This window comes from Thamnophis elegans, chromosome 12, assembly GCF_009769535.1.
Source record: "Thamnophis elegans isolate rThaEle1 chromosome 12, rThaEle1.pri, whole genome shotgun sequence".
In the NCBI taxonomy this organism is placed as follows: domain Eukaryota; kingdom Metazoa; phylum Chordata; class Lepidosauria; order Squamata; family Colubridae; genus Thamnophis; species Thamnophis elegans.
In genome coordinates, this window is record NC_045552.1 from 21911171 (window position 1) to 21936622 (window position 25452).

Sequence of the window (25452 nt, forward strand, 5' to 3'; positions counted from 1 at the left end):
GCCAATGAAATATTCCTATTCTTATTCCATTCCATTCTTCTCCTATTCTATTCTATGCTGATCTGGGTGCCGATTCCCGGTGGAGAGGCGCACGGAACGCTGTTACCTTCCCACCAAAGGTGGTCCCTATTTTTCTACTTGCATTTTTAACGTGCTTCCGAACTGCTAGGTTGGCAGAAGCTGGGACAAGTAACGGGAGCTCACTCCATTACACAGCCCTAGGGATTCAAACTGCCGACCTTTCTGATCGACAAGCTCAGCGTCTTAACCACTGAGCCACCATGCCCCTCTCTTTTTAACCTAGGAATATTTAAAATGATTTAATGACCTTTGAAGGCTGTTCTTAACTTTGGGGGAGGGAAGTTAGGGATACAAAGAAAAAGGCAATGGTACAAAATTAGCAAAGATGAATCATTGATTTTGGCTGGCACACACAAAATAAAGTTGTTTTAAAACCTAGAAGAAAACCAACATTTTTTGTCTCTGTCTCTCCCCCACCCCCAATATGTGTGACTCAGCCTTACTAATTTTATATAGATGGCCAAGAGAGAGGAGGAAAGTTCAGGGTTGTTGATTTTTCTTAAAACTATGGTAAGCTGCAATGTATGGCTGTGAGTTTATGCCACATATGTATCCCAGTTGCAATGTATGGCTGTAAAAGTTAGACCATAAGGAAGGCTGATCACCAAAGAATGGAGGCCTTTAAACTATGGTGCTAGAGAAGACTCCTGCGAGTCTCTTGAACTGCAAGGCGATCCAACCAGTCAGTCCTAGAGGAGATCAACCCTGACTGCCCTTTAGGTCAGATCCTGAAGATACTTTGGTCACCTGATGAGAAGGAAGGACTCACTGGAGAAGAACCTAATGCTGGGAAAGATTGAGGGTAAAAGAACAAGGGGACAACAGAGAATGAGGTAGCTGGATGGAGTCACTGAAGCAGTAGACCTGAGCTTAAATGGACTCCAGAGGATGGTAGATGACAGGAAGGCCTGGAGGAACGTTGTCCATGAGGTTGTGATGGGTCAGACATGACTTCACAACTAAGAACAATAAAGCTTATTAAAGTTGCTTTCACTTTGATTTGTTTCCTGGATCTCCAAAATCATCTCTTTCACTCAAATTTTTGACCAGCCCAATGTAGAATTCCTATCTGTCTAATTTATTTTATCTATTAATAATCACCCATTTCTGGGAGATTAGAGGGCAATCTCAAAATATTTTTCCATGATAGTGCTGATTCAGTTGAACTTCCTAGCTCCAAGAATCTAGTCAGCTCTTACCTTGTTAAATTTCAAGGGCACATTTGAGTTACTGGTCTCTCCTTCAATTTTTTTTTATTAGTTATATTGTTATTATCATTTTCCCCATGTTTCAATTATCATATTTTGTTTTGTGGTTGATATTATAACCTGGTAGGAGTCTCTCGATTGTGGCAGGTTAAAAACTCAAGTCAATCAGCAAAATGTTAATTAGAACATAGCAATTATTTTTTTGCTTCTGCACAATTGAAATTCAGTGGTAAGGAAGATCCATGGAGCATAAAGAGATGGATTAAACACATGAATTGCCCTGCCTTGATTTTTTTTTTTAAATCAGCCAATTTGGGGAAAAAAATAAGTTTAGAGTCCTTCCTTCTTAAGGTGTAACTCTACCATTCATAAAGGGGGGAAAAGAAGAATACCTTTCTTTTGCAATGACTTGTGGGTGAACCTTTTGGCCAGTCTCATGAACTGGCTATCCTCATCCACATCCACATCCTCCTCCTCTTCCTTCTCCTTTCCTCCTTTTGTAGACTGTGAATAAGCAGAAAAACTTGCATTAGACAAAGCAGCAAGAAGGAAAGAAGAGGCAGAAAAAATTTCTCTCTTGAACAAAATCACTGTCTACTAGTCGGTAAGGTAAAGGTTCCCCTCGCCCATATGTGCTAGTCGTTCTTGACTCTAGGGGGCGGTGCTCATCTCACTTTCAAAGCCGAAGAGCTGAAGAGGCAGCGCTGTCCAATGACCTCTCCGTGGTCATGTGGCGACATGGCTAAACGCCAAAGGCGCACAAGATTATGGGATTAGCTACGAACAAATTCCATTTCTTGGTTGTTTGTCTCCATGATTTCTCTCAGCCTTCCCACCCTGTCCAACTTACAAGTAAGGAGAAATTTTCTGACAGTGAGAGCAGTTAATCAATGGAATAGCTTGCCTCCTGAGGTTGTGGGTGCTCCATCACTGGAGGTTTTCAAGAACAGACTGGACAACCATTTGATTGGGATGGTACAAGACTTCTGCCTTGATCAGGGGGTATATTTAAAAAAATGGTTCCATCATTTATTTGTCTCTTGTGGACATCCCACTCTTTGATACTCTCTTTCCTCTGCTCCTCTCACATGATAGACTGCTGGGGAAGAAACGGGTTTTTTCTCCTCCACATCTGAATTACTTGCTAATAAAGAGTTTTTGAAATTAAGCTGACAACCATGTAACATTCGGCCTTTTGGGGGCTTCTAGCCTAGGTTGCATGTTCTCCTGGCCTACTCTGGGAAATACAGGTAGTCCTCAACTTATGACCACAATTATCTTGCTAAGTGAGATAATTGTTCATTGAGATTTGCCTCATTTTATGGTTTATTGGACATTTTATGACCTTAGTAACAAGGTTGTTAAGCGAATCTGACTTGTATGTTGTAGATGGCTCCTGTTTTTGTTTTTTGATGATGTAACCTAGTAAGGTAGTGAAATGTCTGCAAGAAAACAAGCAAGCTCAGAGAGCACCAAGGACCCCTCATTTCAACCCTGAGCTACAAATATTCTCTTTTATTGGTCACATCATCAGTGCTAGAAATTTTAGGATAACCAGCACTGATATTACCTAGTTTGTCAGAAGATTGCCAAAAGTGATCACATGACCTTGGGACATTAAATGGCTCATTGTGAGGGGCTGTCGCAGGGGGTGATTTCATTAATTTATTATATGACTCTTCTTTTATTTGTTTTTTTATTGTTCTTATATGAGGTTTTATATTCTGTAAACTGCCTTTGAGTTTCCATGGGCAACTAGTTGGCAATATAAATCCCCTAATTAAATAAACTGTCATAGAGACATGCCAGTTGCCAAGCATCCAAATTCTGATCACGTGATCACAGGGGTGCTGGTTGCTTTTTGGAGCGCCATTGTTAACTTCACAGTCACTAAATGAACCGTTGTAAGTCGAGGACTACCTTTCCATGACTTGGTACCATGCTGGTTACCTGTTCTCGAAACCACTGTTCTCGTTCAAAGCGCTCCTTCCTCCACTTGGCCTCGGTCTCTTCAAGGTGGTTTTCATTGTCATCCCCACTGTCGGCATCCTTGGGAAGATCCTCTCCCTCGGGAGCGTCATCTGAGAACGCAACACACAAAAGGAAAATAAGCTCCTCGTCCCCCCCGCCCAAGTCTCAAGGTTTGTTTTAGAAGAAAAAGCATCTGGACTCAGAGGAGAAGGCATGAGATCTGTGACCAGGGCAAAGTGATAATGGATATCTACATATCTATATATAAATGGCTGTGTTTGTGTTTCTGACTGTGTGTTCCAGAATAACTCTGGAACGTCTTGAGCAATTTCAACCAAACTTGGTATACAGATTACTTGCCCTCTGGAAACAAATACCGTGGGGGTAAGACACCCCTAATATCCTTTTGTGTGTGAGAGTTCTGTTACAGCCTGTTGTGCCTTAAAATGGCTTCTACCATACTGGCTTAAAATGGCTTCTACTCTACAGCACTGTGGAGTTGCCATGATAACGGCTTCACAGAACCTGTGAATACAAAACTTGATACAGACCAGCGTACTAACTCATCCTACCTATGTTCTTCCATCGGAACCTCCTCATCCTTCCAGGACCATCACTGTGAAGGTCTCCATCGAGAAGGTACCTCTCCTGATACAAGCGCAACTGCCGTTTATCATCATCGCGTATCATCTTCCTGGAGAGGGAGCAGACCAGGAAAGGGAACATGACTAGTTTCCATTCGGAAGATCTATGCAAAAACTGAAGTGCAACCATAATAGACAAGCGCACTGATATACAGCCAAATACTTACATATGGATTTTATTGACTTGATCATGAAGTTCTCCATCTTCTGGAAGAATCTCATCCAGAACGTCTTCTTCGTACTCGTTGAGTTCCTCACCATCATATTCATCTTCACTTCCCCCTTCACTGCCCGACAGCTCAGCCTCATCTTCCATGAAATCTTTTAAATTGCTGAAAGGGGGTGGGGGGTGGGGAAGAAGGCAAGTTGAGTTCAAAAGGAATTCAAAGCAATATTGTTCACAAAAAGCTGGCCAGGATCTCCAAGAGAGAATATTTTCTTTCAGCTCAGCTATTAGAAAAAATTGACAAGCGACACAGGAGTTGCGCTGAGATTCCTACGTGGAGAACCCCTTTCTAATTCGGTGAAATATTGGAAGACAAATGGAAGGTTGGAAGCAAAGTCCACGCTAAGATAGAGTTGGGTTGCCACAATACAGCTTTATTTATAATATCAGTTCATTCATCCCACATAAATTTTAATAAGCTTCTCAGACAAGCTGTCTTGAAAGTTTCCTTAACTTTTAACTTATCTATATAAAAACCTGTGTGTGTGTGTGTGTGTGTGTGTGTGTGTTCGTTCCAGCATAACTCTGGAATAACTCTCGAGCAATTTCAACAAAATTTGGTACACACGACTTACCCTCTAGAGAAAAACACTGTGGAGGTGAGTCACCCCTAAAACCTCTCAGGATGTGTGTTCTGTTAAGATACAGCCTGTTGTGCCTTAAAATGGCTTCTACTGTACTGTTGTACAATGGCTTCTACTGTGCAGCACAGTACAGTTGCCATGGTAACGGTTTTACAGTACTCCACAAGGGGGGGGGATCTCTCTGGTAGGTAACGGGGAAAATCCAACATTAGAAATTACATTTTGTCCAGACATTTTTCCCCTATAAATAAATACCCAGGCAACGCCGGGTTATTGGCTACTATTTAAATACAATTTTAGTTCCTTAGCCTATTTTTTCCCCATTTTGTTTTTTGTGGTTTCATTCTGCTTTAAAGGATTTAAGATGAAATCAAATTTGCCAATAAGTTAGAAAGCGTTACTTACAATTTATTCTTCCTTCCTTCCCTTCGCTTCAGTTCTTCTTCTTCATCATCATATTCTACCCCATCACCTCCTTCTTCCTCCTGATCACTCTCCTCCTCCTCTTCCTCCTCCTCCTCCTCTTTGCACTTTTCATCCTATGAATCAGAAAAAATATCACGTTCATGAATTCTTGAAGCATGGTAACATATCCTTTAATATCCTCCAATATCTTTATTTGTTCTTTTCTTTTCTTTTTCCTCCTTTAGCAGAGTTAATACAACCATTCTTCTCTTAATGGAAGATTATGATTGTATTAAACTGGGAGCAAAAGAAAAAAGAATGAGATTAGCAACCCAGAGTAATTTCATCAAAGATTTTGTTAGGAGGAAAAAAAGAGAGCAAGCGCCTAGGACAGTGATGGCTAACCGTTTCGGCACCGAACGCTCAAAGCGTGCATGCCCCAAAATGCAATGTGGGTGCATCCCGTGCACATCCCCCGTGCATGCACCCCGCCCTCTCCACATGCACAGCAGAGACCCGAAGACCAAATGGCTGGCGGGAGGTGCCTGTGCATGCGTTGCAGAGCTAAACTGGGGCTACGGCTCGCGTGCCATAGGTTCGCCATCACAGGCCTAGGATTTAGTGCTGCTCCAAAACACGGGAGTTACCTGTTGAAATCCCAAAGATACCAAACAGGTAGCAGAACGTGGCAGTGAGTGGGGAAGTTTCCAATTCGCTCTTTTCCAACCGGAAGGAATGACAAAGCATAGCAAGTCCTCGATTTACATCTACCATTGAGCTTAATATTTCTGTTTCTTAGCAAAGCAGTTGTTAAGTGAGTTTTGTCCCGACGTTTTTCTACAGCTGTTAAGGGAATGATTGCAGTTGCAAAGCAAATCATGACATCCTTAAGCGAATCCGGCTTCCCCCATTGACTCTGCTTGTCGGAAGCTGGCTGGGAAGGTTACAAATGGGGATCATGTGACTCCCTTGGATAATGCAAGTCATAAACATGCCACAGTAGCCAAGTGTCAAAAATTTTCATCATGTGACCATGGAGATGCTATAACGGTTGTAAGTGTTAACACCGGTCACAAGTCACTCTTTTCAGTGCCATTGTAACTTCGAACTGTCACTAAATGAATGATTGTAAGTCAAGAACTACCTCTGTGCAAAATAAGAGAGAATAATGAGCATTTACTTAATATGAATTATCTTATATTTTATTGGACAATTAAGTGGTTAGTGCAGAATTATCTTCTACTTTGCCTGAAAATGAATGAAAATAATGTTGTGGCCCGCCAGCGGCCAGCAAGGAGGTTGGGGAGGAACATGGACCAATTCTGGGGACTGAGGAAAGCTCAGACAAGGGCTCTACCTCAGAGGCAGAGTTAGACAGCAGCAAGGCAGAGGAACAGCTGGAGCCTGTTCCCAGTGTGCGCAGGCCCAGAGCTGCCAAAAGACAAGAACAACTAAGAAAGCAGGGTCAACTTGGGAGTAAAGCCACACCTTGGAGGTGTTTGGCCCCTCCCATAGGAAACAAAAGAGGAGTGAACAGGGAGTGGGCTTTTGCAGGAAACAATTCATTCCTTCAGTTGTTTCAAGAGTGGAAAGGTCTGTTTGTGACTTTAAGAGACTGTGCCAAATGTTGCCCTGTGTTTGGAAACTAGTTATCGGGCAGCTCTCTGAGTGAGATAAGGTTCGTGTTGATAAACATTCCTCTGAAAGACAGTTTGCTAAGCCTTGCTGACTGTGGATGAAAGGAATTCACAGTCATGTAAATAAAAGGGGTTTTGCCAGGACCAAGACTTTGCTTCTTGCTTTTGAAGGAAGCCTGGGTTAGAACAAATAGGAGCATTTAAACTGACCAGCTGAACAAAAAATATTGTTGTCATTGCTGCTGAATTAGGACTGGAAACCATGTTTCAGGATTGGACTGGCATGTGTGCTTTATGCTCCATTTGGACCTTGCTCCAATTGTGCACGGTACTTACTTCTTCCTCACTGTCAAAAGGATGATCATCTGTTAAAAGTTGGAACTCCCCAAATTCCTCTTCTTTCTCTTTATCTTCTGCCTCCCTGCTTGAAAAGTAACATTTTTTAAAAAATAAAGAAAATGCAGCAGGAATGTAGCTAATTGGATACGCCAGTTTAATTGCTGAATGCTTTGACTTAACTAAGCACCATAGAACATGTAGAAACAAATGGTTACCGGGTACCGTGATTTTTATTTAACATGGCCTTTAAATTGGTATGTCACTCAACAGGAGCGCAAGAGATATAATACTGGTATGTATCTTTCATCTAAAGCAAAAACAAAGAGAGGGAGAATTCCAGAATATGGCTGCCACTACTGAAAAGCTCATGCCTAATTCTATAGGAGCCATCACAACAAAATCTGATAAGGCTGGCAGAAAAAAAACAGATCCAGCAGGGAGTTCATCCGGCCTAAAATTACCATATTTTTAGAGTATAAGACGCTCCAAAGTATAAGACGCACCTACCTTTTGGGGAGGAAAACAAGAAAAAAAGAATCCGCCTATCTCTCAGCAATTTGCTTTCTTGCAGCAAACAGCAAACAGCCTGTTTCAGTTTCAGCACAGCCTGATTAGCACAAGCAGCTGGTTGTCGATTGGATCGGCCTCCCGACAATCAGCTGTTTCAGGATGCAGGGATTGCTATAGCCTATTGCTGCCTCCGTCATTCTATTTTTGGCCTCCACATGCCCCATTTTCCACCTGTACCAGGCAGTGGGGATCAGAATGGGTGCAAAATGGGGTGCACAGAGGCCAAAAGTGACACACGTAGAGGCCAAAAATGGGATGCGGAAGCTGAAAATGGGGCGCGCAGAGGCAGCAATAGGCTATGGCAATCCCTGCAGCCTGAAACAGCTGATTGTCAGGAGGCGTGTCAGAGGTGGTATTCTACTGGTTCGGACTGGTTCGCCAAAACTGGTAGTGGAAATAATGGGTGGCTCTGCCCACCCGCCCCAGCTCTACGGCATCCCATTTAGGCCCTTTTTCACCAAAAGAGCACATGCTCACATTTGCGAACCAGTAGGAAAGGTAAGTGAATACCACCCCTGATGCATATGCTTCACTAACCAACATCTTATTGAGCCATGGTGGTGTAGTGGCTAGAGTGCAGTACTACAGGCTACTTCTGCTGGCTGCCTGCAATTTGGCAGTTTGAATCTCACTAGGTTGAAGGTTGCCTTCCATCCTTCCAAGGTGGGTAAAATGAGGACCCATACTGTTGGGAGCAATATGCTGATTCTGTAAAACCGTCTAGAGAAGGCTGTAAAGCACTGTGAAGCGATGTATACATCTAAGTGTGATTGCTATTATTATTTGAACTTCACAGCAGCTTTTATATTCACCTCTCGGGGATAGTTTTGTAAAGCCAAATACTTTGCATGTCTCCACGCTTACCTCTCAGGTGGAAAGGAGTTAGAAAAAAGAGAAAGGGCTTCTCCTCCTGGGTCTTTGGTCCTCCTCTTCCTTTTCAGTTTAGAAGTGGCCGACAATGACTGAAGAGGAGAATCTGAGAGAAATAAGAGGTCTTTAGAACAGGTTCGAACTGCAGATCAAAACATAAGATAACTATCCCAAGTTTTGCTTCTTCTGCTTCTTTAAGTGGGATGGGGGAGACCTTTGTGTTACACTAGACACAGACCATATCTAGCCCAGTGGTGGGATCCGGCCAGTTTAACAACTGGTTCGGTGATCGCGTGCTCCGTGCATGTACGCAGTTTTAACAAAACTTACCTTCCACGTTGCTTCTGGGGGGTAACACAGCTGAGGCGGGGATATAGGTAAGTAAACACAACTGAGAGGATATGGTTAAGTAAAGCGCAGGGGCGGGCAGGCAGGCCCACTTGATCATTGGAGCAAACCGGTTCGCTCCCAGCTGCTCAACGGAGCTACCCGTTCACCCAAACCTAACCCGAATCATTGTTTGTGATCCCTGAATTCTTCTCTGACTATTGTATCAAATGTTAGCAGCATAGTTTAATGCAGGAGACCCACCAAAGACTCATAAATTCCTTAAAAGGTAAAGGTTGCCCCCTGCCCAGTCATGTCTGATTCTAGGGCTCATCTCCATTTCTTAGCTGAGGAAGCCAGTGTTGTCCAAAGACACTTCTGTGGTCATGTGGCCAGCAGAGGTGCACGGATCAATTACCTTCCCACCAAAGCGATACCTATTTATCTATTTGCATGCTTCCGAACTGCTAGATTGGCAGGAATCAAATAAATTCCTAAAAGAAGCTAAATAGTTAAGTAAACAAAAAACACAGAAAAGGCCAATCCTTTCCATGTACATATCGTGGCCCCACCCATTTTCACAGCACGGCCCAATCTTCTGAAGATCTTACCTTTCCTCAGATGCCAAGAATGGGCTTTGGCCACCATAAAATTGCCCCCTACTTGCCAGGTTACTTTTTAAAGAAACAGGTTTCGCACAGACATCAGCACAGCTTTTTTGAACTGAGCTTTGTGGAATCCTAGACTTCTACGATAATTTGATGGGGACTCCAGTGGAGACTATACTGGAAGCCTGGGAAGTTTTTTTCGAATACAATGAGGGATTCTAAAAGCAGTTATTTCTAAAAGTGTAACAAAAAAGGCGGGGCAGAATTCAGAAGCCCCACCCCCTCCCTTCCAAGGACTCATGATGACACATTATCTGAGAGCCAAGAAGCAGGATTCTCAGGGTAACTTATTTAACTGACAGGGGTTTTTTTTTGGGGGGGGGGGAGATGGAAAATCCTTGGAATAATACAGCAAAGAGATTAAACACACTCAGTTCAGTTGGCTGGAAAAAACGATGTTGAGAGGTTAAGTGCGTCTATTATTAATTATTCCACTTCTAAAATGGCTGTTGCCCTGGAGCCAAGAAACCTTGAGTACTTGGCATCCAAGGTAAGAGCCAGTCTGACCCAGGGGTCAAATATAATTTTCACACAGGGCTTAGAAATGTGGAAATCCTATTCCCCTGTCTGCATTTTGGTTGACAAAAGGTGAGTGCAGGATTTAGCACCAAGCCCGATGAGGATGAATGGAACATAGAACAATAGGGTTGGAGAGGACCTTGGAGGCCTTCCAGACCAACCCTCTGCTCAAGAAGGAGATCCTTATTTTTGAAATCCTCCAGTGATGGAGCAGCCACAATTTCCAGAAGTAAGCTTTTTCAGATTAATTGTTGAGAAATCTCTCCTTCGTTTGTTCTGACCCAGGCTTCCTTAGAAAGCAAGAAGCAAAGTCTTGGTCCCTGCAAAACCTCTTTTATTTACATGACTGTGAATTCCTTTCATTCATAGTCAACAAGGCTTTAGCAAACAGTCTTTCACAGGAATGTTTATCCACACGAACCTTATCTCGTTTGGAGAGAGCTGCCAGATAACAACACAGGGCAAAACAAAACTTGACACAGAGTCTCTTATAATCACTAACAGAACTTTTCAGACCAAATGAATTGTTTCCTGCAAAAGCCCACTCCCCATTCACTCCTCTTTTGTTTCCTATGGGAGGGGCCAATCACCTCCAAGTGACTTGTGACTTTACTCCCAAGTAGACCCTGCTTTCTTAGTTGTTCTTGTGTTCTGGCAGCTCTATGCATGTGCACACTGGGAACGGGCTCCAGCTGTTCTTCTGTCTCACTGCTGTCTAGTTTTCTCTCGGCCACCTAGGCAGAGCCCTCGTCTGAGCTTTCCTCAACCCCCAGACTGGCCCATGTTCCTCCCCAACCTCCTCACTGTCCCAACTCTGCTGCCAGCTCTGCTGCCAGCCAGCAGGCCACAACATCATTCTAGGTTGGATGTCCTATGATCTTCCACCTTTTATTTCTTGTCCTGCCCTTAAATGCTTTGTAAAATAGATTGACCCTCCTCTTTTCTACGACAATTGCTCAAGTACTGGAAGGTGGTTATCATGTAACCCCAATCCTTCTCTTAGTTAGACTAGTCACACCTAGTTCCCTCAGTCATTCATCATACGGTTAAGCCTCCAGACCCCTTATCATCTTTGTTGCTCTTCTCTGAATTCTTTCTAGTGTTTCAACATCTTTTTTGTATCATGGGGACCAGAACTGGATTCTTCATTGTGCTCTTAATTATAGCAATTATCCCTCTTGTACTTTTCAGAGGAGACACCAACTCACCCTGAGATGGAAATTTCCCTGAGCAAAGATGGAGCAATTCCTCCATGTCTGACTTCTTGCCGCTGCCTGGGTTAGGAGATTGTTGGTTCTGCCCAGAATACAGATCAAACAATTCACCCATGTTGGCATCCATCGCATTCTCGTCCATGCTGGCCAAAGGCAGACGGCTCTTGCAGGACTGATATTTGTTCCGGTGAGGGCCAACGTTCAAAAACCTGAAAGTCAAGAGTGGATTTTATAAGGTGCCCTTAAGGCCAATTCGGATAGTTCCCCGCCCCCTCCCGCGCAGATTTGTTTAATAAACCATGGTTTATCAAACAGACAGCAACTGCTGGCTGTATCCAGAATAAACAAGCCAACCACCAACAAGTGAATCTGCTAGTTTTTGGACTTGGAAATCCATATAGAACAGTGTTTCCCCAATCGTAGCCATTTTAAAATGTGTGGACTTCAACTCCCAGAATTCCACAACCATCACTACTCCACAACCAGCAGTATTCTGGGAGTTGAAGTCCACACATGTTAAAATGGCTACAATTGGGGAAACACTGATCTAGAATAATGTGAGTTTCAGTTCTTATATGTCAGCCCTTTTAAGCTAGGCCAGAAGAGGAAAGGGTACAAGGATTTCAGGAATGCAGCTTAAGAATACTAAACAGAATAACGGAATCTTTAAAATCTGCCAAGTTAACCCTCTGCCTTTTCTTATACTGAACCGAATCAATATAGCAGGGTGTCAAACTCGCGGCCCACAGGCCAAATGCGTCACACCCTGGCCACACCTATCCCCGTTTTAGCAAAAGGGGGGGAAAGTCACACTACGTCACGTGCAGGGATGGGATTAAATTTTTTTTAGCAACCAGTTCTCTGCCTGGTTGCTGAGTGCGCGTGACCATCTCGGCCTCCTGCACCATGGTGGGGAGGGGGCATTTTTGCCCTCCCCAGGCTCCCGAGGTTTTCCTCAAGTCTCCGGGAGGGCAAAAACGGCCTCTCCCGGGCTCCAGAGGCCAGAAACGGAGTCATTTCTGGACTTCCGGGACGTCTGTTTTTCACCCTCCCAGAGCCTCTGCCCAGGCCCTGCACTTGCCTGGCATCCAAAAAGGGCCACGTGGAGACTCCTGAGAAGGGCGGGGTGGGCGGGACCAGCCAGTGCTTGCAACTACCGGTTCAGCGAACCAGATGTAAAATTAGCATCCAGTTCACCTGAAGCGTTTGAATCCCACCCCTGGTCACGCGAGGACATGACGATGAGAGTTTGACACCCCTTTAACATAGGATTATTTTGAGTTTCTTTCTCCTGTCTTCCTTTCTCAGGATCGATCTGGGTACAATTTTCTTTTCATGGTTCCTGCATAGCTTCGTCAGCATTAGCATTAGTCTGTTATCACCTTACATTTTTTTAATCAATGCTTTGTGTTCCTCTGCTACCTACCCATCTGCATCAAGCAACTGACTCTGCGTGTCATCCTCTAGGGAGAACTGGAACTGAAACCTCCCCCCGGTTGGAACTGGGCTTTTCTCCTCTGGTGTAACATTGTAGAGATCCTGGGAATCTTCGATGGGTAGTGATGGCTCCGATGCTTTGCCTGAACTCTGCATAGATCCCAAACAAAATAAAAACTCATTAATACAGGCCAGATCTTCAACCCACATCAGAAAGTAAACAGGTAAGGTGAGAGGAGGAGACAGAAGAAAAAATATCAGAGGACACTTGAAATTAGAGGTAGTCCTTGACTTACGATCACAACGGGGACCAGAATTTCCATTGCTAAGTAAAGTGGTTGTTAAGTGAGCCACACCTGATTTTACAACCTTTTATGCCAAGGTTGTTAAGTGAATCACCAGTTATTATTTGGAAATTTTATATTGCTGCCTACTCACTCGCAGGCAACTTGTTAAGTGAATTGTGCAGTCGTTAAATGAATCTGGCTTGTGTTGGCTTGATGGAAGCTGGCTGGGAAAGTCACAAACGATGGTCACATGACCCAGGATGCTGCAACTATCATAAACACAGCCCAGTGCCTGAAGTTTGATCATGTGACCCTGGGAATGACCAGTTGCAAGTTATTTCTTCCAGTGCCACTGTAATTTTGAGCAGTCATTAATGGTTGTAAGTCAAAAACTAAAGGTAAAGGTTCCCCTTGCACATATGTGCTATTTGTTCCCAACTCTAGGGGGCGGTGCTCATCTCCGTTTCAAAGCCAAAGAGCCAGCGCTGTCCAAAGACATCTCCGTGGTCATGTGGCCGGCATGACTAAATGCCAAAGGTGCACGAAACACTGTTACCTTCCCACCAAAGGTGGTTCCTATTTTCTCTACTTGCATTTTTACATGCTTTCGAACTGCTAGGTTGGCAGAAGCTGGGACAAGTAATGGGAGCTCATTCCATTACACGGCGCTAGGGATTCGAACCGCCGACTTTTCTGCTCGACAAGCTCGGCGTCTTAGCCACTGGCCTCATTTAATGACCAAATTGGGACCAGCAATTTGGCTATTAAATGAAGCAGTTGCAGTGAAATGATCTTACTGTCAGTTTCTTGGAGGTCTAGGCCCAGGGTTGCAGATGACTCTCTGCATTCTTTTGCAGGACAACTGCAGCCACTGCGACGTCACTGGCATCTGCTTGAATGATAAATGGATGCTCTGGGTTTGGGAGTTTGAAGATTGGCTCTTTGGCAAATCGTCTTCTGAGTGCCTCAAATGCCTTCTGGCACTCTGGGGTCCACTGTAGTGGTTGCCTGGATTGCGGTTTAACCCCACCTACCCCTCCCATTTTTAATAATTCAGTAATCAGGTGGGAGATTACAGCAAACGAGGGGATGGTACGCTGGTTTAACAGCTGCAGACAGGAAAGCACTACAGAGCATGATCAATTCAGCACAAGAAACCATTGGTTGCCCTCTAACACCACTGGGTGACATCACCAGGTCTCGCTGCTTTAGCAGAGTAAGGAAGATACTCAGATGATTCACACCCTGGTCAGTGTCTTTTTGCTCTTCTACCATCAGGCAGAAGACATCAAAGTATAGCCATCCGAACAAACAGGTTTAAAAATACTTTCTATCCTTGGGCTGTCAAGACTCTTAAACACAACCACAATCACTCCACACACACAGAGAAATGTATAACTTTTTAAAATTTTCTTTCTTTTTCTTTTCCTAATTACTTTCATAGGGATTATTCTTTATGCTATTTATATTATACTATTTATATTTGTTGTCAGGGATTGCATCAGTGAGGCTAAAACCAATTTCGTTTTATACGTGATGTGCAATGACAATAAAGGCTCTACTATACTATGAACTATCTGTAGTAGTTTGCGAACCCTAGGAAGCTTTGGGGTTGCTTGTGGGTGTGAGGAGGCTGCCCGTCTAGGACGGCTTTGATTTTACCTGGATCCATCTCTACGTCCTCACTGGAGACTCTATACCCCAGGTAGCCTAGGCTGGAGTGGTAAAATTCGCATTTAGATAGTTTTGCGTATAGCTTGGCCGCGAGGTGTTTCTTGATTACCTGGCGCACCAGGCTTCAGGGTTTCCAATAAGAGGAGAACCGCCCTACTAATCATTGCTACTGTTGGCGGTATAAGAGGGATGGCAGGAGGTGTGGGGGATTCAAACCCCAGTTACAAGATGCAGAACCTCCTCTAGAAACTTTCTCGCACCATTTAAAACGTGCAACACTTTCTTCATCCTTTTGCATTGTGTGTCTTTGTACTCTCACTAATTCATTTAGCATTAAACTAACATGCTGTAAAGACTAAAGCAACAGTGGCTTACCTTAGAAGCTGAGCTGAGGAAGCTTGTTTTGAAGAAGCCAGGAGAAGGAGAGCGGGCTGCTCCAACCGCAGAGAAAAAGTGGCCTCCACGTCCCATTTGCTTATTACATGGCTGATAAGAGGGAATCATGGAGCCGATGAGCTCAAAGCTGCTATTGTGGCTGTTCTCCTTTGCCAAGGTTGGCAGCAAAAACGAATCTTCATCATCTAAGAGAAGGAAAAGGGTGAGGACAGAAAACATGAACCGTTTTAGAGAAATAATAAAAGTGAAGACATTCGGCACTTCAGGTATACTATCTAAAATCATATTTCTTTTTAAAGAAATAATCCAATCAGCAGCACCTACAGGGAGAGACGGGAAGTGATGAAAAAAGTACAGGTAATCCTTGGATTACAACCATTTAGTTAGTGAATATCCAAAGTTACAACGTCACTGGAAAAAAAAGACTTATGACTGGTTTTCACACATAAACCTGCATGGTCACATGAGTCAAATTTGAGAACTTGGCAACTGGCATGTATTTATAACATTTGCACTGTCCTTGGAACCTTCCCAGCTGGCTTCCAACAAAGTAGGGGGTGTGGGAGCCAGATTCACTTAACAACATGATTCACATTAACAATCACATCAAAAATGTATACAAGGGGGCAAATCTCATTTAATAACCCCCTTACTTAGCAAAGGAAATCTGGGGCTCGATTCTGGTCGTAGGTCGAAGAATATCTGTATTGTCACATTGCCACACAAGCCCCACCCCTTTTCCAATGGCATTACAGCTTTCAGCCTTCTGATGAAAGAACCAAGAGTCTACAAACTCTGCTGAACCATGGTTAACTTCCACCTAAGTGGTTTAGTTTACTGTGTGAATCCAGACTTTTGTTTTAGTTTACCATTCAGTCCCATAAAATTGATTCATTCGGGTACCAGATCAATCACATAGGTGACTAGAACTACAAATAAACTACTGTGTTTCCCCGAAAATAAGACAGGGTCTTATTTTCTTTTGACCCCCAAAATAAACACTTGGCCTTATTTTTGGGGAGATCTTATTATTTTTGAGGTGCAGGAGGCGGCGAGTGTGGTCACCTCATGGCTGCTGCTGTTTTGCAATATTTTTGGGGGAGGGCTTATTTTCGGGGGAAGGCTTATTTTAGCGCATGCGCTCAAAAGCCTGATTGGGCTTATTATCTGGGGAGGTCTTATTTTCAGGGAAACAGGGTAGCAGGCTGGAATTGCTATATAAGACAGCTTCTTAGGATCTTAAACTCTCCAGCACACATTTAACTGCATGGCACTGGTCTAATCAGAACAACTCAGGTGAACAGGTGAGTTTATTTTTAATGCATGCAGTGACAAGCTTTTAAATCTTATGCTTCATACTGTCTCTTCCTCCTTCCACTATTTACAGGAACATGCTTTTGTCACTGTCACCTGCTGAAGGATTAAGCCCAACAAGTGCAGCTGGACTCAGGACCTGCTTGGGAGCACCATGAAGCATGGCTGTTTAAAAAGCAATTGACTGTCCAGATCAGTCCCAGGGTTGAGTTTCCAAGAATCCCCTCCAAAATAAAACCAGATGATTTATCCACTGCCCACTAAAAATGAAAACAGCAATGTCACTAATATACAATAATACAATAGCAGAGTTGGAAGGGACCTTGGAGGTCTTCTAGTCCAACCCCCTGCCTAGGCAGGAAACCCTACCCCACTTCAGACAAATGGCTATCCAACATCTTCTTAAACATTTCCGGTGTTGGGGCATTCACAACTTCTGGAGGCAAGTTGTTCCACTGATTGATTGTTCTAACTGTCAGGAAATTTCTCCTCAGTTCTAAGTTGCTTCTCCCCTTGATTAGTTTCCACCCATTGCTTCTTGTTCTACTCTCAGGTGCCTTGGAGAATAGCTTGACTCCCTCTTCTTTGTGGCAACCCCTGAGATATTGGAAGACTGCTATCATGTCTCCCCTAGTCCTTCTTTCTATGAAACTAGACATACCCAGTTCCTGCAACCGTTCTTCATATGTTCCACATGTTATATATCTTTCAGGTGATTCTAAGGTAGCAGTTTTATAGTTTGAGGCCTGAGGACAGGGCCTCCTTCTATTTTCTTAATGGATGTAATCCACCCAGAGCGACAGGTGTGAAAAGCAGAATATAAAAAAAAGACAGTAAAGAAAAGAGTCTGCAATGCCCTTGTTGCCTTATTCACCAGGAAAAAGGGTGGAAAGAAACAACAGAGGGACAGATGCTCTACCTTGCTTCTCTGCTCTCTTGCTCAGGGCTTCCTCCAGCTCAACTTTTTCACCGGCCAAAAAACATCTGCCAAAAAACAAAAGCCATTTAAGATATCAATATGATTTATCAGCACAACATGCTACCTACTTTGATTTATTTTAAATGTATCTTAATTATTAGTTTTGGCTTCTAGATCCACCGAGCAATTATTCATGGAAATGCAAATTAATTTTATAAACAAATGGAACAAATACAAAGGGATACAGAGAAAGGAGTTGCCCCGAGGTAACATAAGAGGCTAATAAATTTTCTAACGGACTAAATAACACAGTTCATCGAGATGTTTTTGTAGCCTTTGACAGTTATAAAAGATAATGGCTATCAGCTCTCCCAAAATAAGGTTTAGGGCAGGGATGGCTAACCTTTTTGTCGTCGCGTGCCAAAAGCATGCCCACGGGAGCATGACAGAGCACCTGCACCCATAATGCAATGCCCCCGGATTGTGGGAAGGGCCCCCCAATTGTGCTATCCCTCCGCTCCCCCCATGCATGCGGCGCGACACCCCCCACTCCCCTTTTTGGCCCCAGTAGGCCTCCCTGCAGCCTCCTGGGATGAAAAACAGGGCATTGGGGGGGAGGAATCCACCTGTGCTCCCCCGACCCTCCCCCCACATGTGTGCGTCTTCTGCATGCACAGCAGAGACCCGAAAATCAGCTGGTCTGCAGGAGGTGCGCGCACATGCCCGATGGAGCTGAGCTGGGGCGATGGCTTGCATGCCCAGAGAGGGCTCCGCCTGCCATAGGTTCTCCATCACGGGTTCAGGGTGTACAATGAAAGCAGTTGCTTTTTCTCTGGATTTTTCCAAGTACCCTATTTTTGAAGAATTGTCTTTAAACAGGAGCAATGTTGACTCCGTGGAGGCAGGCTTTGAAACAACACTGCAGGGCAACCCAACGTTGGTGGTTTCATCTTCATCAGCTGATTCTTTGTCTGTTTCTTTCTCGTCCTCAACATCCTTCTCCCCAAGCTCTTCGTGCTCCTCCTCCATCTCTCCAAGACCATCTGGGTCCTAACGGGACACACACAGACACACAACTCCATGAGTGAAGCAGAACCACAGGTACTCCTTGACTTACAATCAATAGTTCAGTGATTGTTCAAAGTTAACAACAGTGCTCAAAAAAGGATAACAGAATTGGAAGGGACCTTGGAGATCTCCTAGTCCAAATCCCTGCTCAGGAAGGAAACCCTAGACCCGTGATGGTGAACCTATGGCACGCAGAGCCCTCTCTGTGGGCATTTGCGCCATCACCAGCGGCTCTTCTGGTTTCTGGCGTGCATGTGCCGTCCAGCTGGTTTTCACAGGGACCAGAGTGCTAGAAAATGCCCAAAAAACAGGCATGCATGTGCCGTCCAGCTGGTCTTTGGGTTTCCGGTGCCCCAGTGTGGGTGAAGATCAGCTGGCTGGCGCGCATATGTGCACAAGCCAGCTGGTTTTTGGGTTTCCAGCACTCGGGCACGCACACATGCATGGGCGTTCCAGTTTGGGCCCTCGGTGCCAAAAAGGTTCACCATCCCTACCCTATACGAGACAAATGGCTTAGGTCCATAAATGGCTTATGATCCCTTTTTTCACATTATGACTGTTGCAGGATCTCCCTGGTCACATGATCAAGATTCAGACGCTTGGCAAGTAGACCTATTTATGACGGTTGCGGTGTCTCAGGGGGTCACATAATAACACCTTTTGCAACTTTCTCACAAGCAAAGTCAATGGGGGAGCCAGATTCACTTAACAACCGTGTGACTAACAGCTGCAGTGATTCACTTAGCACCACGGTGGCAAGGAAATTTGCAATATGGGGCACAACTCGCTTAGCCACGGTTCCCCTTAGCAACAGAAATGGTGGTGGTGATGTCAAAGACGACTTATATTTCCAGAAAGGGATAGGTTAAAAAAAAAATCATGACAGCCTTGCTAGTAAGCTCATAAGGTGAACAGATGTTGTGCCTATAAATCTGTCTCAAACACCACAGAAGTCTTTTTTGCTAGAATTTATTGTAAAGATGGAACAATGAAAAACAATGTTATCACCTTGTATTCCTCCCCACCCCGCTCAAGGCTGTTTTGTTCTATTCCAGTGGTGTCCAAACTTGGGAACTTCAAGACTTGTGGACTTCAACTTCCAGAATTCCCCAGCCAGCCATGGTCCAGCCAAGTCCACAAGTCTTACAGTTCCCAAGTTTAGATACTCCTATTCTTTCTCCGTATGTTATCCAATTAAAACCCAGTGCAATTTACCTCAGACTGTTTCTTTCTGAAAGTGTTGGCTTGCAGAATTCTGAGCCAGGCTGACCCAGAAGGCACAGCTGGAGAAGGCCACTATAGCATTTAAAACCACCATCAGAGGCAAACTCCAGCAGAACTGAAGATGCACCTTATGTCTCAGCTGGATCTTGACTACTTCAGGAGAACATCAACTTGCATAGTCTAAAACCCTGCCCTCACTAGGTAAAGGTTTCCCTCATGCATATGTGCTAGTTGTTCTCGAATCTAGGGGGGGTGCTCACCTTCGTTACAAAGCCAAATAGCCAGCACTGTCTGAAGACATCTCCCTGGTCATTGGCCGGCATGACTCAATGCCGAAGGCACACAGAACGCTGTTATCTTCCCACCAACGGTGGTTCCCATTTTTTCTACTTGCATTTTTGCATGCTTTCAGACTGCTAGGTTGGCAAAAGCTAGTAAGGGGAGCTCACTCCATTACACAGCCCTTACTACAGGAGATATTTTTATGCTCCTGCTAAAGGACCCCAAACAACGTACAAGATCCAATAAAAACAACACAGTGTAACACAGTCAATCAACAGGAAAACCACCTCCTTAAAATAAAATAATGCGGTTATAGAAATTACTACGCTAACGCAGTTAAGGAATTACAACATGTTAGGGAATTTATTTAGTATGGTTCTGAAGTAGGGGTTACTCTATAAATACTTATGTGAACAAATGTGTCTCAGCTGACATCAGAAGCCAGATGACACGAAGGCAACTTTAATTTGGGATTATTCTTTATAGTATTTATGCTGCATTGGGATTATTCTTTATACTATTTATGTTGTTTGTATTTGTTGTCATGAATTGCACCAGTGGGCTAAAGCCCATTTCATTGTAGTTATTTTGTACAGTGACAATAAAAGCTATGCTAAAAAAAAAAATCACTGGGCAAGAGTCACAGGGTCACCACTGAGAAAGTCCTGCTCACAACTACTACACCACACGCCAGATACACCAGCAGTCGGCTTTGTTTCTGGACTCATTTTGCAGAAATTTGCATCAGGAAACCTTCTTCTGATATTTATTCTACTGGTGGCAATTGCAGAATTGGCCTCTCCTTATGCAAAAGTATGAATAACAACAATAATCATAGATCACAAGCAAATATCTGTCCCTTACAACTCCACCTTTTCTGAAAAGTGGGCATGAGAACCAGCAGAAATAGATTCCAGGACTCGTAAAGCCGTGATGGCGAACCTATGCTACGCGTGCCACAGGTGGCATGCAGAGCCATATTTTCTGGCACACCAGTTGTCAACTCTGGCGCACGCATGATTTTTGGCCTTCTGGAGGGCCGGGGGAGGCCATTTTTGCCCTCCCCAGTCTCTGGAGGCTTTCCTGAAGCCTGGGGAGGGCAAAAAATGGTCCCAACAGGCCAACCGGATGTTCGGAAACAATCCAATGGGCCTGGGGGGGGCAGGAGAGGGCATTTTCTCCCTCCCCAAGCTTCAGGAAAGACTCCTGAGCCTGGGGGTGTTGCACGCATATGCGCAGGTGGCCGGGGAGGATTGGATTGGTGTGGGCACGCGGGCACACACACGATTTTGTCATATCATAAGAAAAAGGCTCGCCATCACTGCTCTAAAGGAATCCTGACGCTGCAAATACATTCCATGCTGCATGGCCAGAACACAATCTGGTAACCATGTTGTAACATGCAGTTAGGGGGAAGGGGCCTAATGCAAATCAAGAACCAAAGTCCCTCTTTCTTTCACTTCATTTTACATCTGGCAGTAGCCAGGAGAAGGATAAGGGAAACACTACGTGAGAAATTGTAATAAAAAGAAGCTGGGATATAACCCATTTGGCATTACTCAGAACCTGCTGCTTTCTCTTTGATACACAACCGTTGAGCAGGGCTGTGAGTTACACTGGATGTAATCCGGTGGTCCCCTCAGCTTCATCCCCAACCAACACTTATCTGATGACTATGTAACTAAGGTGAGATATGGAACAGCCATTTTCATAACGTGGGGTCCTCCAGCCACATGAAAAACAATCACAGATAATGGCCTGGCCTGAACTGATAGTAAAAAAAATGCTTTAAAAAAGTTTTTAAAAAGTTCCAACGATTGTGCGGCATAGCTGATTGTTGCCCACCTGATTGTCGGATTCTTTTTCAAAGCATTTTTTTTACTATTGGTTCGGGCAAACCGAAGCCAACTGGCAGCATGCTTCTGAGCATTTCACCCTGCTTTGTACCTTTATGTCCCTGTTTCTTGAGAATAAATCTCCGTTTCATTAGCCAGGAGAGGTCTAGGTATGGAGCACAGGGATAGGTGAGGTTTCTGACTGCAAAGCTACCCAATAATTAAATCTATAGATCTACCCGTCACACTCATTTAAATGCTTTGCTCTGGACAGCTGAAGCCTTTAAAAGATTTCAAGACTTAATTATGGCTGGAGGGTGGGGGGAGGTATTAATTTCAAAGAACTTTTATTTTCTGGGCAGCAAGCCAAGAAAGGATCTCTCTTCATCAGCAGGCCAATTATCTCAATTCCCTGGCTGATTTTTCCCAACTACGTGAAAAAACTTGCCAAAAGAGGCAAAAAGAAAAGGAAAGAGACCTCCTGATTCACTTCTTCTTCTTCTTCTTCCTCCTCCTCCTCCTCCAATTCATCTGACATCTCCTCCTCCTCCTCTTCCTCTTCTTCCTCCATCACCTCGTTATCCAGTTTGAACAACGCATGCCGCTTCTGGCGTTCTTCCGTCCTGCGAAGCTTCATAGCTGCCTGCAGTTTAGCCTTCAACGCCTGCAACTTTTCACCTGGGTAGTCAGGGAGACAGGTAGGTTGGATCCCCACATTAAGGCCTGCGCAACCCACCTCTTTAGCTGATGGCCTCCAGCCATCGTTTCAGCAAAGCGACACGCAACTGAGCTAAAAAGCAATAATGGAGGCACCTGAACAAGGAAAGACATTTCACCAATTGACTGGAAGAGCCCTGGGCTTTATTTTCCAAGGCAGTTAAAACAATCCGTCAACACCTTTTGCTTCAAAGCATCCTCGGTGCTGAGTTGCTCTCTTGGCTTCAGAACAAGACCCAAAGGGTTCTGTATTCTTGGGGACAAGATGATGCAGCTGGAGCATCGCAGGCGGTAAGTACGCATGCACTTGCTGGGTATGTGCATGTGGTGGACACCGGGCCCCGTTGCAGCATACTGGTTGCAACGCGATGGGGGAACCCACCACTGATTTACCTTGGAAAACCTACTTCTGGTAATGTATAGTATACGATTATTATTTTGGATCCTGCTGAATAAGTTACTGTGCTTTCTGAATGTGATTGCTGCTGGGAACTCCAGCCAGAGTTTGCGGCATTGCAGCCAGATTCAGCACAGCTGATTGATGGGTGGATCAGACTGCCGGAATACCCCCCAAACAGCTGTTCCAGGCTTGCCAAAGGCAATCCCTGCCTCCATGCCTCACGTTTTTGGCCTCTGGTGGGGATGGGGGTGGTGCTACATTCAGTGTATAAGGCACACCAAAATTTTCACCCTCTTTTGGGGGGGAAAGGTCCGTCTTAAACTCCGAAAAATACGGTATGTATATCTTAACACCAGTTAGTTGTCTTGACTATTCCTATGCTGGTGGTTGTGTTTGCATGACACAGGTGAGCTAGACTTCAAATTTTATAACTTCCTGGACCACAGAGTTGAATTCCAACTCACAGTGAAGGGAATTTGTTTGATTCACAGATCAATCAATGGTAGAGCTTCCTATGTGCTAAGCATCCTGCTTCCAAGAGAATCAATCCTTAAACCTTGAATCTGTGCTCTCCTAGGCATACCTGGCTTAGTCCGGGCAGCATCCTGTACCATCTCTGTAGCCAGCATTACTGGTACTACGTCCGCTTTCAGCTCCTCTTTGCCATCATTCATCACTTCTTTACGAATAATGTTCACGCTCACCATTCGCTGTTCTGTTTTTGGTTTGGCCATGTGAAATGCATGCTTTACAAAGCGTTCTTTCAAAGCTTCCAGTTCTACAAAACCCAAAGAAAATTGCAAAAGGAAATTGACTAGAATCACTTGTACAATAATTATAACCTTTTTTAATTTTTTTACAAAAGGCAATTCAATACTGGATTCACCCATAACTCAATTCTGCAAAGTTATCCACTCAGTTTCTTTATATTTGTTGCAGATAACAGGAAACAAATTCGTCTCTTGAACAATTCATAAAATACCACAGATCTAAAATCAGGACTCAAGATAAAATCAAGATAAAGGATGCTCAAGCATTCTTTTCATTTAAGAGTAATTCTGTTATTTGAATGAGGATACCACAAACAGCATCCTCCACCTACTAATGGTCAAATTTATATTAGCTTCTGCAAATTAGGAACTGCTCCAGTCTATCATAATAGAAAGAAAACTTTTTTTTCATTTCCTTCTCTTCTTGCGACTGCTGTGTGCCGTAATGATTACCATGAATATCTATATGCAACAGGTTATTATTTTAAATGTGTAAATAAACTGAAAAAAATGGCTTTCATAAAGTGGTTAAATATTTGGAACTATCTTTTTCATAAAATCAGTTTTGGAAGTATTTCTTTTTGGGGTAATTTCTGCAGCTTGATTTTGAAAAAAACAAACAAAATCAAATTACCTTGTCTTTTGCTTGACCTCAGGAGGGCAAACAGCAAATATCGGGCAGAGAAGAAGAAGTAAAACCACAACTCATTGATTGGATGGGTATTTATGAGAATTATCTCTCTGCCTTTTTAATCAATGTTTTTTTCTGTTCTTGCTTTTGATTTAAATTGCATATTTAAGTTCCTTGTATTAAAGGAATTTATTACAGGTAGTCCTTGAATTACAAAGAAATTTGGGCTATAATTCCCATTGCTAAGCAATGCAGTCAATATAGCACAAAAATGTTTAGGGTTGTGAGTCCTGGTTGTTGTCATTAAGGCAATGGCAAAGCCAGCAGGAAATTGCAAGTCCTGGGCAAAGGCAGGTAAGTGGCTGCAGCTGAGGGAGGGCACTTGAGAGTGGGGCAGAGAAGTGCAGCAAGGGTCAAAGAGTGTGTATGGATAAGGGAGACTTACCCCATCAACTTGTGGATTCCCTTCTAGCTTCCCCATTGGCTTTCTGGGGAAGCTGGCAGGAAAGGTCACAAATGGTAATCACATGATTGTGGGGTGGCTCAACTAATTAAGTGCAAGTGGGTTGCCAAGGACCTTGATTGCAATCACATGACCATGAATGATGGGATGGCCAGAACCCCAAGGACTGGCTGCAACCATTAGTTTAGCAATACTGTAATTTTAGTCATTGAAGTTGTGAGTGGAGGAGTCCTTTGGTGCTCTCCGAGCTTGGTTGATTTATTGCAGACGTTTCATTACCCGAACTAGGTAACATCATTAGTGCTAGGAGGGGAGTGTTCAAGGAACCAAGAGCAAACCTCACTCCTTCTAGCACTGATGATGTTACCTAGTTCGGATAACGAAACATCTGCAAGAAAACAATCAAGCTCAGAGAACGCCAAGGACCTCTCATTTCAACCCCGAGCTACAAATATTCTCCTTTATTGGAAGTTGTCAATTGAACAAATGGTTGTAAGTCAAGGACTATCCACCCTGTTTCCCTGAAAATAAGAACCCCTCCCCCAAGATAATAAGCCCAATCGGGCTTTTGAACGCATGCACTAAAATAAGCCCGCCCTCAAAAAATATTGCAACAGAGGCAGCCATGAGGTGACCACCTGCACTTCAAAAATAATAAGACCTCCCCGAAAATAAGGCCAAGTGCTTATTTCGGGGGGGGGGGAGAAATAAGACCCTGTCTTATTTTCGGGAAAACACAATATATGTGAGCTGGGAGACTGATTTGACAAAT

At 43.9% G+C, this 25452-nt stretch overlaps 1 protein-coding gene across 2 annotated transcripts in view; it reads right to left on the minus strand.

Annotated features, from left to right (window-relative positions):
* CLSPN (claspin) overlaps positions 1-25452 on the minus strand; it is a 41544-nt gene that overhangs the window by 6631 nt on the left and 9461 nt on the right. For both annotated transcript variants that reach the window (XM_032227109.1, XM_032227108.1), the window contains exons 9-22: positions 23400-23594; positions 22178-22377; positions 18141-18340; positions 17291-17355; positions 15037-15242; positions 12690-12850; positions 11258-11472; positions 8530-8641; positions 7093-7177; positions 5120-5253; positions 4072-4236; positions 3833-3954; positions 3240-3370; positions 1682-1793 (exon numbers count right to left, since the gene is read on the minus strand). In XM_032227109.1, coding sequence (XP_032083000.1) covers positions 1682-1793; positions 3240-3370; positions 3833-3954; positions 4072-4236; positions 5120-5253; positions 7093-7177; positions 8530-8641; positions 11258-11472; positions 12690-12850; positions 15037-15242; positions 17291-17355; positions 18141-18340; positions 22178-22377; positions 23400-23594 — 2103 coding nt within the window. The remainder of the gene's footprint in view (positions 1-1681; positions 1794-3239; positions 3371-3832; positions 3955-4071; positions 4237-5119; positions 5254-7092; positions 7178-8529; positions 8642-11257; positions 11473-12689; positions 12851-15036; positions 15243-17290; positions 17356-18140; positions 18341-22177; positions 22378-23399; positions 23595-25452) is intronic.